The sequence below is a fragment of the Myotis nattereri genome (assembly GCF_964212035.1).
Source record: "Myotis nattereri genome assembly, chromosome: 3".
Lineage (NCBI taxonomy): Eukaryota > Metazoa > Chordata > Mammalia > Chiroptera > Vespertilionidae > Myotis > Myotis nattereri.
Window position 1 is genome coordinate 115,777,529 of NC_138077.1, and position 12,034 is coordinate 115,789,562.

Here is a 12,034-nt window from a genome sequence, read left to right on the forward strand (position 1 = left end):
TTCGTTGGCTTATGTAAAAGTCCAGAAGGGGATTTGGAGCCTCAGCCCTGGCTATTCCTGAGGCTCAAACACGTCAGCAGGACTCCTTTTGATGATCTCCATTGCTCAGCTGTGTAGGTTCCTCCTCTGTGTGGGCTCCCTTCTCAGGCAGGCTTCATCCTAGAAGGGAAAGTTGACCTTGGCTGCTCCAGGCTTAATTTTGTCTCCTTGGCCACCAGTAGGATTCACTTCTTAAAAATCCCAGCAATGGTCTTGTTGTTTCCAGTGCCAGAGCTAGTCATGGGGCCAGGCAGGTGTGGTGCTGTCTAAGTGCCTAAGCCTGGATCACAGTCCCCAGGACTAATGGATTGAGGGTGGCAGACAGGGGTTCCCCAAAGGGAGATTGAGGAGTGCTTGTCCCCCAAAAAAGGCAGCACGGATGTGAGCCAGTGGGGATGAAGATGCCTCTGCAAAGAACAGGGGAAACCTGTTCTTGGATCTTTGTCCCCCTGCATGCCACAGACTTTTCTTGCTGGAGGACCCTGTCCCTAGTCCCCACCTGCTTGAGGATCAGCCTCACTTTTGTGATTCCTGAGGTGGAAACCAGATGTGTGGGTTCAAGTTATTTTTAAGCATCCTGACCTTGAGCAAGCCACTTCACACCTCTGGATGTTTCCTTTGTGAAATTAATCTCCGAGGGCACAGTGATCAGACAGGATCCTGGACATGAGACCCTTGCATGACATCTTCAGTGCCACATGCGACAATGTGACTGCCAGCTCCCTGCTGGGTTGAGGGGCTTTGTAGCCAGCCAGGATGGCACTAGGGCTGGCAGGAACAGAAAGCTGTCCACGTCAAGGAGTGAGTGGGCGTGTGTTCCTCCCCATGTCAGGTCCTTCCTCCTGCAGGGCCTCCTGACTTCTGAACCGCAGAGTCATTCTTACAGAGGCACGTGGTCTCCAGCAGATCCATTTTCAGTCCTGAGCTCCCAGAGCTGCTCCAGGGCAGGGCAGATGGTGTGGCTCAGTCTCTGTCTCTGGCTGCCCCCAGGTCACCAAGATCTTCCAGAAGAAGAAGAACTCGGTGACATACAACTTCCGACAGTCTTTCTCCCTGTACGGCATGCAGGTCCTGCTCTTCGAGAGCCAGTGTAAGTGTGTGCGGCTTCCCGGGCCTGCTGTGCATGTGCTGGAGCACTGTGCACACGAGGCCAAGACCCGCCTTATTCTCTCCTTCCTCCTGTGCCATCAAGAACAGAGCCCAGGGTAGCTTCGATGCTCTGAAAGGCAGCAGTAATGGGGAAGAATTTAATAACATTATATATGGTGCTCACTGGTTTACTTTTACTGTTACTTCTTGCAGGTGGTAAGATACTTTAGGGCAGAGTAAATTTACTTAAATAAATGTTGATAAGAAATCACGAAGTAAGTGGCATAGATGATATGCAAATGTGGGCAAACAGGTGAAGGTAATACAGGACTACAGGTCCAGGGCTGAGCCCCAGAGTGGACCACCAGGGTTCAAACCGGTTGTGTGGCCTGGCTGCTTAACCTCTCTAGGCTGCGTGTCCTTTATCTGTGACGTGGGTGATGCTATGCCATAGGGTTGGGGCATGTGGAACGCTTCTGGCAGAGGAAGCACTAGGTCAAGTACCACTGGAGACCTTCTCTGGGTGTGAATGGATCGTGGGTCTGGGTATTTGGGAAGGTAGTTGGCTCCTAACCAGGACACCCCACTGACCGTATCCTTTGACCTTGCTCCTCCTCGTGTCCCTGTTCTCCTTCCCTCTCCTGGCGGAGGTCCGGGCTGCAGGCTGGCCCATTCTCCTAGGATGAGGGGGGACGGTCCTGCTGGAGGGCCCGAGGGGAGGGCGGAAGGGTATCCGCAGCAGGGCCGCCCCATCCTCTCACAACAAGCGGCCGTGGTGCCCTGTGATCGGCCCTCCAGCCTCCAGTGGGAAGTTCGGGCTGGGTCTGGGCTCTTTGCCTCTTCTTTGTCCTCAATGGGAATGGCACCTGCTGTTCCCGCTCCTTTCCCACATGCCTAGGAGAGGCCCAGCCTGCCAACCCTGTCATCTCCCCACTTCCTGCCCCATCTGCCCTGCCCAAGGCCGGAAGGCCTGCCTTGCCTGGGTTTCATCAGGTAGCACCGTGGGGCTGGTGCCGCCCCACACTGTCCCCAGCAGCCGGACTAGACCGAATCCCTAGACAGAGGCTGTATCTGAATCATTTTCCGATTCTGAGGGCTCAGTCCATGGTCCTGCACACAGATGCGAGTAAGAGCTGACCTTCCCTTCCCCAGGCCATGCCTTCACACCAGGGGCCGCACACTGCCAGCCCTGCTCAGTCTGGCTCAGTTAGGTTATATTTAGTTTGTATACTTTTAAAAATTTGTTGAGCTGATATTTAAATCCTCACATTAATACTTTTGGCTTCTCTTGAAAAATGAGAAACGTTTGACACTGCTAAGCCCGCATTCCTGCCTGCTGGCTCCTGGCTGCACACTCCATCCCAGCACTCTCAGTGCTCAGAGTCCCACCTGCACTTGGGAGAGTCACATGGCTTCTAAGCATTTGCGTTTCCAGCCTTGACATGGATCAAAAGTGGGATTCATGTTTGAGTCAAGATCCTGCAAACTCCCTGTGGCTGAAGCTTGATTCCCACTGAGGGGAGAGGTGCTTCCAGGAGACCAAAGTCCCAGAGACCCCTTGTGCTTGGAAGGGGCACAGGCAAGTCTGAGCAGAAAGACCCTGCACTCAGCAAAGAGTGTGTTTGGTGCAGGGTACCCACAGTGCGTCCAGGGTTGCTAAAGGTCTGGAGGCCATTCGGGCCTGAGATGACTGGGTAAGACACTCCACCGAGCGCAGGGTGCTGCCCCTCTCTGGGACTCGGCACCTGGCTGCTGTCTCAATGAGGAACCGGGCACCTAACCTTCAAAATGGAGGAGGAGAAGAGGGCCTGGCTTCCCTCACATCAGCCAGATCTTCCCTGACTCTCATAGGAAGGAGCACAGACCTGAGTTGGCAGGTGGAGGTTGTCTGGTGGTCTTTCCAGTCTGCACTCTGGAAGCATTTTCTCCCTGTCAGACGTGCCTGCTGAGACCTGCACTCTGACCACTTCCCTCACGCCCATCCTGAATTCAGATTGGTATTTTCTTGACCAGGAGTAGAGATGACAGAGAATGCAGGGGCCCATTGGTTCTCTTTCTCCTTTGCAGACTACCCCAATGGCATCCGGCTCACGTCTGCAGTCCCTGGAGCAGACATAAAAGTGTTAATAAACTTCAATGCTCCCAATCCTCAAGACCGGAAGAAATTCAGCGATGACCTGAGGGAGTCCATCGCGGAGGTGCAGGAGATGGAGAAGCACAGGATAGAATGTGAGTTACAGACCTCTTGAGGAGGAAGAGCCAGCAACCCTGGCATCATCTTTTTTTCTTATTTTTTCATTTCAGAGAGAGGGAGAGGGGGAAAAAAAAAAGAGATAGAAACATCAATGATGAGAATCATCGATTGGCTGCCTCCTGCACACCCCCTACTGGGGATCAAGCCTGCAACCCAGGACTGTGCCCTTACAGGGAATCGAGACATGATCTCAACCACTGAGCACCACAGGCCAGGCTGCCCTGACATCTTTTAAGATTCGCTGGACATAGGTGTTGGCTCCTATATGGTGGCAGTGATTCTGTGAGCCCACAGAAATGAGCTGTCCTGGTCTTTTCTGGCCTTCCCATGTCTATGTGACTGGCAGGCCACATGCCCAGGCCACAAAATGTGGCAGGGGCCTCCTGGTGAGAGCCAGGCTTCAGAAGCCCATGCCTGTTCTGACTGGGGAGGCCCCTGGTTCCTGGTCACCTCCTGGGACAGGAGCACCCAGAGTTCTATGTGGTTATTCTATTCATCTTCTGCATCAGGGCCCAGCAGACTGAGAAAGTTGCAGCCACCCCCATCGCCTGGGTTTGTTGGAGCTAATGATAACCCCTGCTTCTCCTGGCTCCAGGTGTGCAGGCTCAGGTGTGCCTACCTCTGGCCCTTCCATGAAAGGCCAGTTAACACTTGTTCATCCAGACCGAGCCTCTCTGTCTCTTTCTTGACCCTCAGGCCTGGAAAGAGACTGTCTTTCCTGCAGACCACAGGGCACTTGAGCCTCTCCCCCCTCCCTCCCAGGTCTTGTTTGGCTCCCTTTTGTTGAAGGTAGCCATCATACTTCTTCCCCAAGACAATGCTCGCCCTTCTTTTTTCCCCATTTCAGGTAGATGGAGACTTGGTACAGTGCCAACCCTGAAAGAGGGCAGTGGTCCTCTTCATTCCTCCTGGTGGGGGTTCCTATCCCTGGCCCACCCCCACCCCGACCCTCACCAGGCTGTGCTCCTCTCACTGGGCCCTTGCTCCTCTATTTCAGCGGAGCTTGAGAAACAGAAGGGTGTTGTGCGGCCCAGCATGTCCCAGTGCTCCAGCCTCAAAAAGGAGTCTGGCACTGGGACACTGAACCGAGCCTGCCTGGACGACAGCTACGCCAGCAGCGAGGGCCTCAAGCGCAGTGCCCTCAGCAGCTCCCTGAGGGACCTCTCAGAAGCTGGTAAGAGCTGAGCCTAGGACTCAGATGGGCACACTGGTGGTCGGGCATGCACTGCGCGCCGGGATGGTACTGCAGTGTGGCTGGCAGTAGAGGGCTTGGACGGACACTGCTAGGTTCCCCATGACCATCCCCAAATCAGAGCAGCATGTGACCAGGCAGAGGGGACAGCACCAAAAGGCAAAAGAAAACAGGACCAAATTGTTAAAGGCAGAACAGCAAGGAAGTTACCCCATTCTCCCTTTCTTCTTCTAAGAGTTTTATTTATTTATTTTCTGAAAATGGCTCTTACAAGAGTGAGCCAGACTCGCTGGTAGATGTGTTCTGTGTACTCTGTGGCCACGCCCTGTGCTTTAGGCTGATGAATGAAATGGAGTAAAGCTTTCTAAGCTGTCTCTGAAATCCCCTTTCCCACTGTCCCTGGTCTTGCTTTCTCCCCAGCGGTCTCCCTTCTGGGCCTCTGTCCAGCCAGAAGTGGCAGCCACAGGTGGCCCTGGGAGGCAGGGGAAAGCCCTGGTGGAAACTGTGAATTTTGTTCTTTGTTTCTGTGTTTAATTTGCTGCCAGCCTCTTAACCCCCAAGCAAGCAGCACCCCTCAAGTCTCCCAGCTTTCCTGGGGCACAGGTGGGGGAGAAGTTGTACCTGGGTATCAGGAGCAGGGGGCTTCTCCTGGCAGCCCTCACATGGTCTGGCTGTCGTGGCAGGGGCAGGTGAAGCAGGGAGTTGTGGGTGCAGACCCAGCTAGTTGCCTGTGAGTGCTGCTCCCACCTTCTTTGCCTGCTGCGCTGTCAGACAAGCTGTGGAGTGAGGGGAGGGGTGCACTCTGGCAGTCTCCTCAGCCACCTACTAGTTATGTCAGCTTCTTCTGGGAGGAGGCTCAGGGTTTGCAGTGGAGTGGGGGTGCAGGGCATTGCACAGAGGGCATGGGGTTGTGCCCAGCACTGTAGGCTTCTGGGACCCTGGGCTCTACCTGCCCCAATGCCCCAGGTAACCTGGCCCCAGGAGCCCCTACTTTGTTGGGAAAAACCTTCTCAGGATGAGATCAGTGTCCTCTTCTCCAGGGGCCCAGCAGCCCCTCCCCTCCTAGAGGCTTGCCCACCCCACCTTGCCTCAGGCATTGCCAAGTGGCCAGCTCAAGGCCCCCTAAGAGAGCCTGCTCATGACCCCACCTGGTACCTGTCTAGCCAGCAGCTGCCTCCCTTTGTTTGGCTTATTTATTTCCCAGAAATGTTTTCTTTCTTTTTTATTTTCTTTTTTTGAGTTGGACTTTTCCTTTGCTTTTGTCTTGTCATTTTTTTTTCTCCATAGTGAAAATCAGAAATCCATTGCCAGCATGAGGGTTAACCCAGGGCTTCTTAACCCTACCCCGTAGACATTTTATTCTGATAATTTCTTGCTGTGGGGACAGTTCTGTGCAAGAGGTTCAGCTGCATCCCTGCTCCACCTCCCAGTCATGACAATTAGTAATATCTTCAGAAATTGCCAGGTGTCCTCTAGGAGGCAAAATCACCCTTGGTTGAGAACCACTGGTGATTTCCCAGCAACACATATCTGGACTACCGTGGGCCTCTGCAGATTTGGGGCCTGGGGCCTGCGTTTGAGTTTGTGCAGTGGAGCAGGCTCTGGCCTCTCTGTTCCCTGGAGGCCTTCTCAGGTAGCAGTGGAACTGAGGCACTCAGCATGTGCCCACTCTGCTGCAGCTCGGAGCGTAGGAGTCAGAGCCCCATGAAAGGCACACGGCCATGTGAAGAATGGAGTTCCAAGATTTGGCAGACTTTCATTTATTGTTACTATTGCCGCTATCATTTAGGGATTCTGAGCTGAGAAGGGCTCTAGGATTGTGTCGTCTCAGGAATGAAGCTACAATGAAACAAGTTCCCAGGAAAGAAAGGACCCCCTACCCAGGAAGGTTGGAGGATGAGATAAGGTGGGTGTTTGAGTCCTGGCAGTTGCCAAGGCCCCAGACTAAGGACAGGCCACCTGTGACTTCCAGAAGGAGACAGGCCAGTGTCAGCAGCCTTCTAGAAGATGCTGGACTCGGCAGTCAGAGACGTGGTGTTATGTGCTCTGGACTAGGAGGGGCAAAGCTCTCCAGAGTTCACGTCACTCCCACTCATCATGGCCTTCACCAAGATGACCTTGTCAAGAAGGGGCAAGGCCCTGGGCAGCCTGTTTCCTCAGGAAAGCCAGTGCTCAGTGGTTGGCAAGTCATTGCTCCCAGAGAAGCTGCCCAATCCTGCACTCACACTTCTATCCAGGAGACAACACACCAGCAATGTGGCCTCAGCCCTTCATGAACCTTGAGGACCCAAGAGGCAGTCATGCTTTGATGCTCATGACTGGCAGCAGAAGCCTCCAGGAACCCACAACGTTCTGAGTGGTAGAGGAAGGGGCCTGGGCTCCAGTCCAAGCTCCCACTGAGCTGCAAGGCCTCACTCCATGTCCCTCCACTTGGTCTTCCTTCAGTTTGGCCCTGTGTTTGTGTCAGTGGCACCAGAGCTTTGCTGGCCTGCGATCGAGGACTGGCAAGGACCTGGATGCAGTGTGACTGGGCCTCTGCCCTGCCCCAGGTTAGCCAAGTCATGGTCAGCACTGTCTGTAGGCCCTTCCCAGCCTAACTGTTCCACAATGGCCCCGGGGATGGGGGACCTGCCTGCACCCATCACCACTGCAGGAGCAGAGCTGAGACCTGCTGCATCCTGTCTGGGAAGACTCAGGAGCTCTTGGGGCCCAGTTTCCAAAGCAGCACCTGCTGCCCCAAGACAGGCCCTCCACACACAAACGACCTGTGGCAGCCTTCCCTGGGACAGGGCCATGCTCAGGGCTGCCCTCGGGATGGCCACCTAAGCAGAGTCCTGCAGAGGACACTCAGCACACTGATTTCAGGCTCACGCTGATAAGATCTTCTCTCCCCTCTTCCTGCTGCTCATTAGCTATCAGGCCATGGCCAAGTTACAGTGCTGAGCTTCAGTTTCCCCGGCTGCAAGGTGGGGACTAGCACTTCTCTCCAAGGATCTCTGTGAGAGTCGGCATGTGCCAAGTGTGTAGAGCACAGCCTGGCCATGTGTGTGGATGTGGTCATTGAGGAAGTGTACCTGCGTGGCTTCCAGCATCGCCAAGGGCCACAGGGCAGCCTCTGGGTAGAGAGCCCTGCCTGCATTCTGGCCTGACCCTACCAGGCAGGGGAGGGCTCTGAAGAGCCATGCTGGGAGCCCCTTCCAGACATGGTTTCTGATCAAGCCCTAGGAGAAGTGCTGGCTGGGACAGGGCTTACTTGAAGCTAGTGCAGGACCTAGAGAAAAGGGGAAGGTTACCTGGAAACAGCGCAGAGGAGGGCCAGTGTGGGTGTGAGCCACTGCTCTGGCATGCTTTGCCTCGGTTCATAGACAGTGTGTGTGCATGTGTGCACACACCTGGACATGGTGTGCAGCGGGCAGATGTCTGTGGGTAAGTCTGTGAGTGGGAGCTTTGGGACGAGTGCAGAGCTCCTGTAGGGACACCCCACATCTCATACTGGTCTGAGAAGTGGAAAAGATGACTCTGAGAAACAACATTACTCAAAGGCATCTAAGTTAAAGCTCTCCTGAGTCTTGGCCCATGCTGGGCAGGAGGAGGGCCTTGAGAAGGTCACTCCTCACATCAGCGGGAAGAGGAGGAATGTGACTCTCATCCCACTTCCGTGTGGGATTAGCGTTTTCCCTGGTCCTCAGCAGGTGGTGGGAAACACCTTGCCTCTATCCCTGTGTAGGCCTGTTCTGAGTGGGCTCTGAGGCCTTCTTACACATGCACAGTCCACAAGGCCTTCTGTGGGCCTCAGGCTGGGTGTCAGCAGGCAAGGCAAGGGACTACATCTTCCCTGAGACTGCCATTCTCTGCCTAGGAGTGAGGTCTTACTCAGGGCATGGCCCAGCATGCTCAGGTGCTGCCCTGAGGCCCGAAGGACCCACAAGCACGCCCTCTCCACAGAGGTGTGGGCCACAGAGAGGTACATGGCAATACCACCTTCCAGGCTTCTGGGCCTGACCTGGAAGGCAGCATGGCCCATCTCTGTCTCCACTACCATCTGCATCCCCAGAGACCTGATGGAGGCTGGACCCCTAAGCTTGGGCACCATTGTTCCTGCTGGCCTGGATGTCCTGCTGGAACCCATGAAGAAGTCCTCTGGAGGGACTGTGGCGGCCAGGATGGGCACTGGGCATCCAGCACCAAGAGGAAAACTCAGCCTTCCTCAATATGGCTAACATACGTTGAGTGCCCACATGTGCCATGCACTGGGGACATAAAAAGGCATTGGCAGTGAGCGCTGAGAGAATGCTTGTGGCATCCTGGGAGGTGGGGAGGTTTGCCCACAGAGGGGAGCAGGACTCCAGGCCCCTCCCAGTAGCCCCTGACTCATCCTCCTGTCCCTGACCAGGGCCCTGCACAAACCAAACACTCAGCCTCAGAGGCACTGGGAGAAAAAGGATGGGAAGTTTAGTTTTCTCTTAACCATGATTCCCACCCTGCCTGGAGGGTGAGATGTATATGTATGTGCAAATACATACCATACATATATGAAATTCACTAAAAATCAGGCAGGTGCAGGACCACATTTTGTTTTTAGTCATTGCAGAAGCTTCCTTCACCCTGTCCCCTGTCAGCAGCTGGCTGAGGCCAATTTGAGCATGGGACTTTGGGCCCTACCTATGTACCCACCTCAGCTCTCCCAGAGGCCCCTCTCCATAGAGTGCCAGTCCAGGAGAAGGAGCTGGTTAAAAAATTATTTTTTATTTTTTTTAATCCTATGTTTTTTTTAATAACTACTGTCCTGCAACCAGCTTCCCCACTGAGCCCCTTCTCCTACCCTCACACCCAGCAGGTGGGCCCCATACCTGAGCCTGGTGGTGGTGGCAGCACAGTGCCCTGGCCTGTGTCTGAGTCTAACCTCTGGTATTGCATGTTCTGGGCAGGGAAGCGAGGGCGTCGCAGCAGTGCGGGATCGCTAGAGAGCAATGTGGAAGTAAGTAGGAAGCACCTACGTTCAGCTGGCTGTTGTGTGTTGCCTCCCTGATCCTTGGTTTATACCTGTTGTCTTTTTATTTTTATTTTTTGCGCTTTCACTACTGCACAGAGGCACAGACACCCCCTCCCCTTCTGCCTGCTTCAACCCAGTGCATGCCAGCTTCCCCTCTACTAGAATCTCACCGCTTGTTTGGGTTGGAGTGGAGGGTGGGGAGGGCTGGTTCTGAATTGTGTGTTTTAGTTCCCACTTCACTCCTGTCCCCTGTGGTCCCAGCATGGTTCATTAACATCCCTGGCTCCTGGGTACCCCCCGCCCCACCCACCAGCACTGCTCCTAGGCCAGAAGCAGCAGCTGCTGAGCACCAGGCAACCTCCCCATTGGCCAGTCTCTTGACTTCCATGCTCTGAAGACCCCATTGCATTATTCCTGGAGTTTCAATTGCTGTGTGTCTGCAAATAGGCCACGATGGAATTGCTTAACTAGCTCAGGGGAGGAGGAAAACCATAAGAAAACAAAACAGTGTGGATTTCATGAGATTTCATTCATCCTTCAGCCATCTCTGTATTACTGTTCACATCTTAACCTCAGCTTGCAGATATTTTTGTTTCTTTCTTCTTGTTTGGTTTGCAATAGGTAGCTGCAGTGAAATGCCTCGGCAGTCCCCATGCCCAGGACAAGGGTTCCCAAGCCTCTCCTCTCCCTTCACCACCTTCCCAGAAACCTGGGGTTCCACACAGACAGAGCAAATGCCCTCAGACCCTTTGAGAGGAACCAGGAAAGCTGAGGCTGCGATTTCAGCAGGAACAGCGTTCCTCTTCATGCACACTAGCCTGCCCCACTCCCCTTAGCACACACTGCTCACAAACACCCCAAACAAATTTCTGATCTGAAAGCTCAGGGTGCTTGTCAGGAAAGAGCCCAAACGTGTACTGCTGCTGCTACTATGACTAGAAAGGAGGGCCCTCCTCGCCTGCCCCAGTGTCCCCTGTCCTCCCTGGAACACCCCTTCTCAGGGTCCCTCCAGCCCCGCCCCAACTGACTTGCCACAATAGTGTGAGAAGTGGCCCAAGTCCTGCCTGCTCCCAGCCCCACCCTCTGCGGGCAGTGAGTTGAACTAAACTAAAGATTAGCAGTCAGTGGGTGAACTTTTTACATTTAAAAAAAATCATTCTGACATAAGTGCTTTAAGATCTTTTAATTTTGATTTCTATGAATTTCCTTTTTAGGGGTCCATCATTAGCAGTCCTCACATGCGCCGGAGAGCTACATCAACACGCGAGTGTCCATCTCGCCCACACCAGACTATGCCTAATTCATCCTCCCTCCTGGGCTCCTTATTTGGGAGTAAGAGAGGGAAGCCCCCTCCTCAGGCTCACCCACCCTTAGTCCCTCCCCAGCCACCCCCACACCCTTTAGGCCTGCCCCACCCGCAGCACTCCATGGTGGGCCACCACCAGGGGCCTGCAGAGGGCCCTCCGCAGGTCCCGACGCATGGGCACCATACCCAGTACTGCCACGTGCAGCAGAACCCACCCCCCTACCACCACCACCACCACTACCACCCACCCCAGCACATCCAGCATGCACACCAGTACCACCATGGCCCCCATGGGGGGCACGTGCCCTACGGGGCACACACGCACAGCCACCCACCACTGCCCTTGGCCCATGCCAGCCATCCGGGCCACGCAGCACACCACCACGGGCATTCCTCCGCCCCACCGCCCCCTCCCAGCAACAAGGCCAAACCCAGTGGCATCAGCACAATTGTGTAGACAGCTTGGGCCAGGGTCCCAGACTCCCCGGAACAAGTGCACACCACACAGGCACGCCTGGGGCAGCCAGCCTCAGACCAAACCCAGGGCACTTCTGTTTCCATCTCCCATTTCCCCGCAGCCTGGACGGAACCCCTGAGCACATGGGCTTGTGTTATAGGGAGCAAAGCTCCTGATTTAATTTAGCATTGGTGCCCTGGGTTCCATCCACCTCAACCCCAAGGGGTGGGCCACAGGCACTATCAACCTTGAAACAGTACCTCCAGCCCAGGAGATATTGCCTCCCTCTTCTCCAGCTGTAGCCCTCAGCTCTCTCCTCCCTAACTGTACATAAATATGAAAAGCCTAGAAAAAGAAGAAACAAGACACAAAAAACCAGACAGAACAAAACAGAAAACCCAAAACTTGCTGCATTATTGCTCTTTTATTGACAATGGGCAAAATTAAGTAGACCTGATATGGTTGATGAAAATACGTAAGTAAACTTTATATAATATAAATATATAAATAAATAAATAAATAAATATATACTGTATAGGTAGTATTTGTGTGTGAAAGGCAAACATTTCAGTCCACAAAATTAGCAATATAGACTTTACAAGGAGCTCCACATACCTGATAGAAAGATAGTACCTTAGATGAATGTGAGAGTAGACCAAAAATCTAAATGCTTAGGACAAACTCAGATACTTCCATATTTTCAT

At 53.9% G+C, this 12,034-nt stretch overlaps 1 protein-coding gene across 1 annotated transcript in view; it reads left to right on the forward strand.

Moving 5' to 3' along the window:
* Positions 1-11,679, forward strand: part of IQSEC1 (IQ motif and Sec7 domain ArfGEF 1) — a 184,969-nt gene extending 173,290 nt beyond the window's left edge. The window contains exons 10-14 of the mRNA XM_081086168.1: positions 1,030-1,129; positions 3,196-3,357; positions 4,380-4,556; positions 9,503-9,552; positions 10,782-11,679. Of these exons, the coding sequence (XP_080942294.1) occupies positions 1,030-1,129; positions 3,196-3,357; positions 4,380-4,556; positions 9,503-9,552; positions 10,782-11,330 (1,038 nt within the window). The 3' untranslated portion in view covers positions 11,331-11,679. The remainder of the gene's footprint in view (positions 1-1,029; positions 1,130-3,195; positions 3,358-4,379; positions 4,557-9,502; positions 9,553-10,781) is intronic.
* The last annotated feature ends 355 nt before the right edge of the window (positions 11,680-12,034 follow it).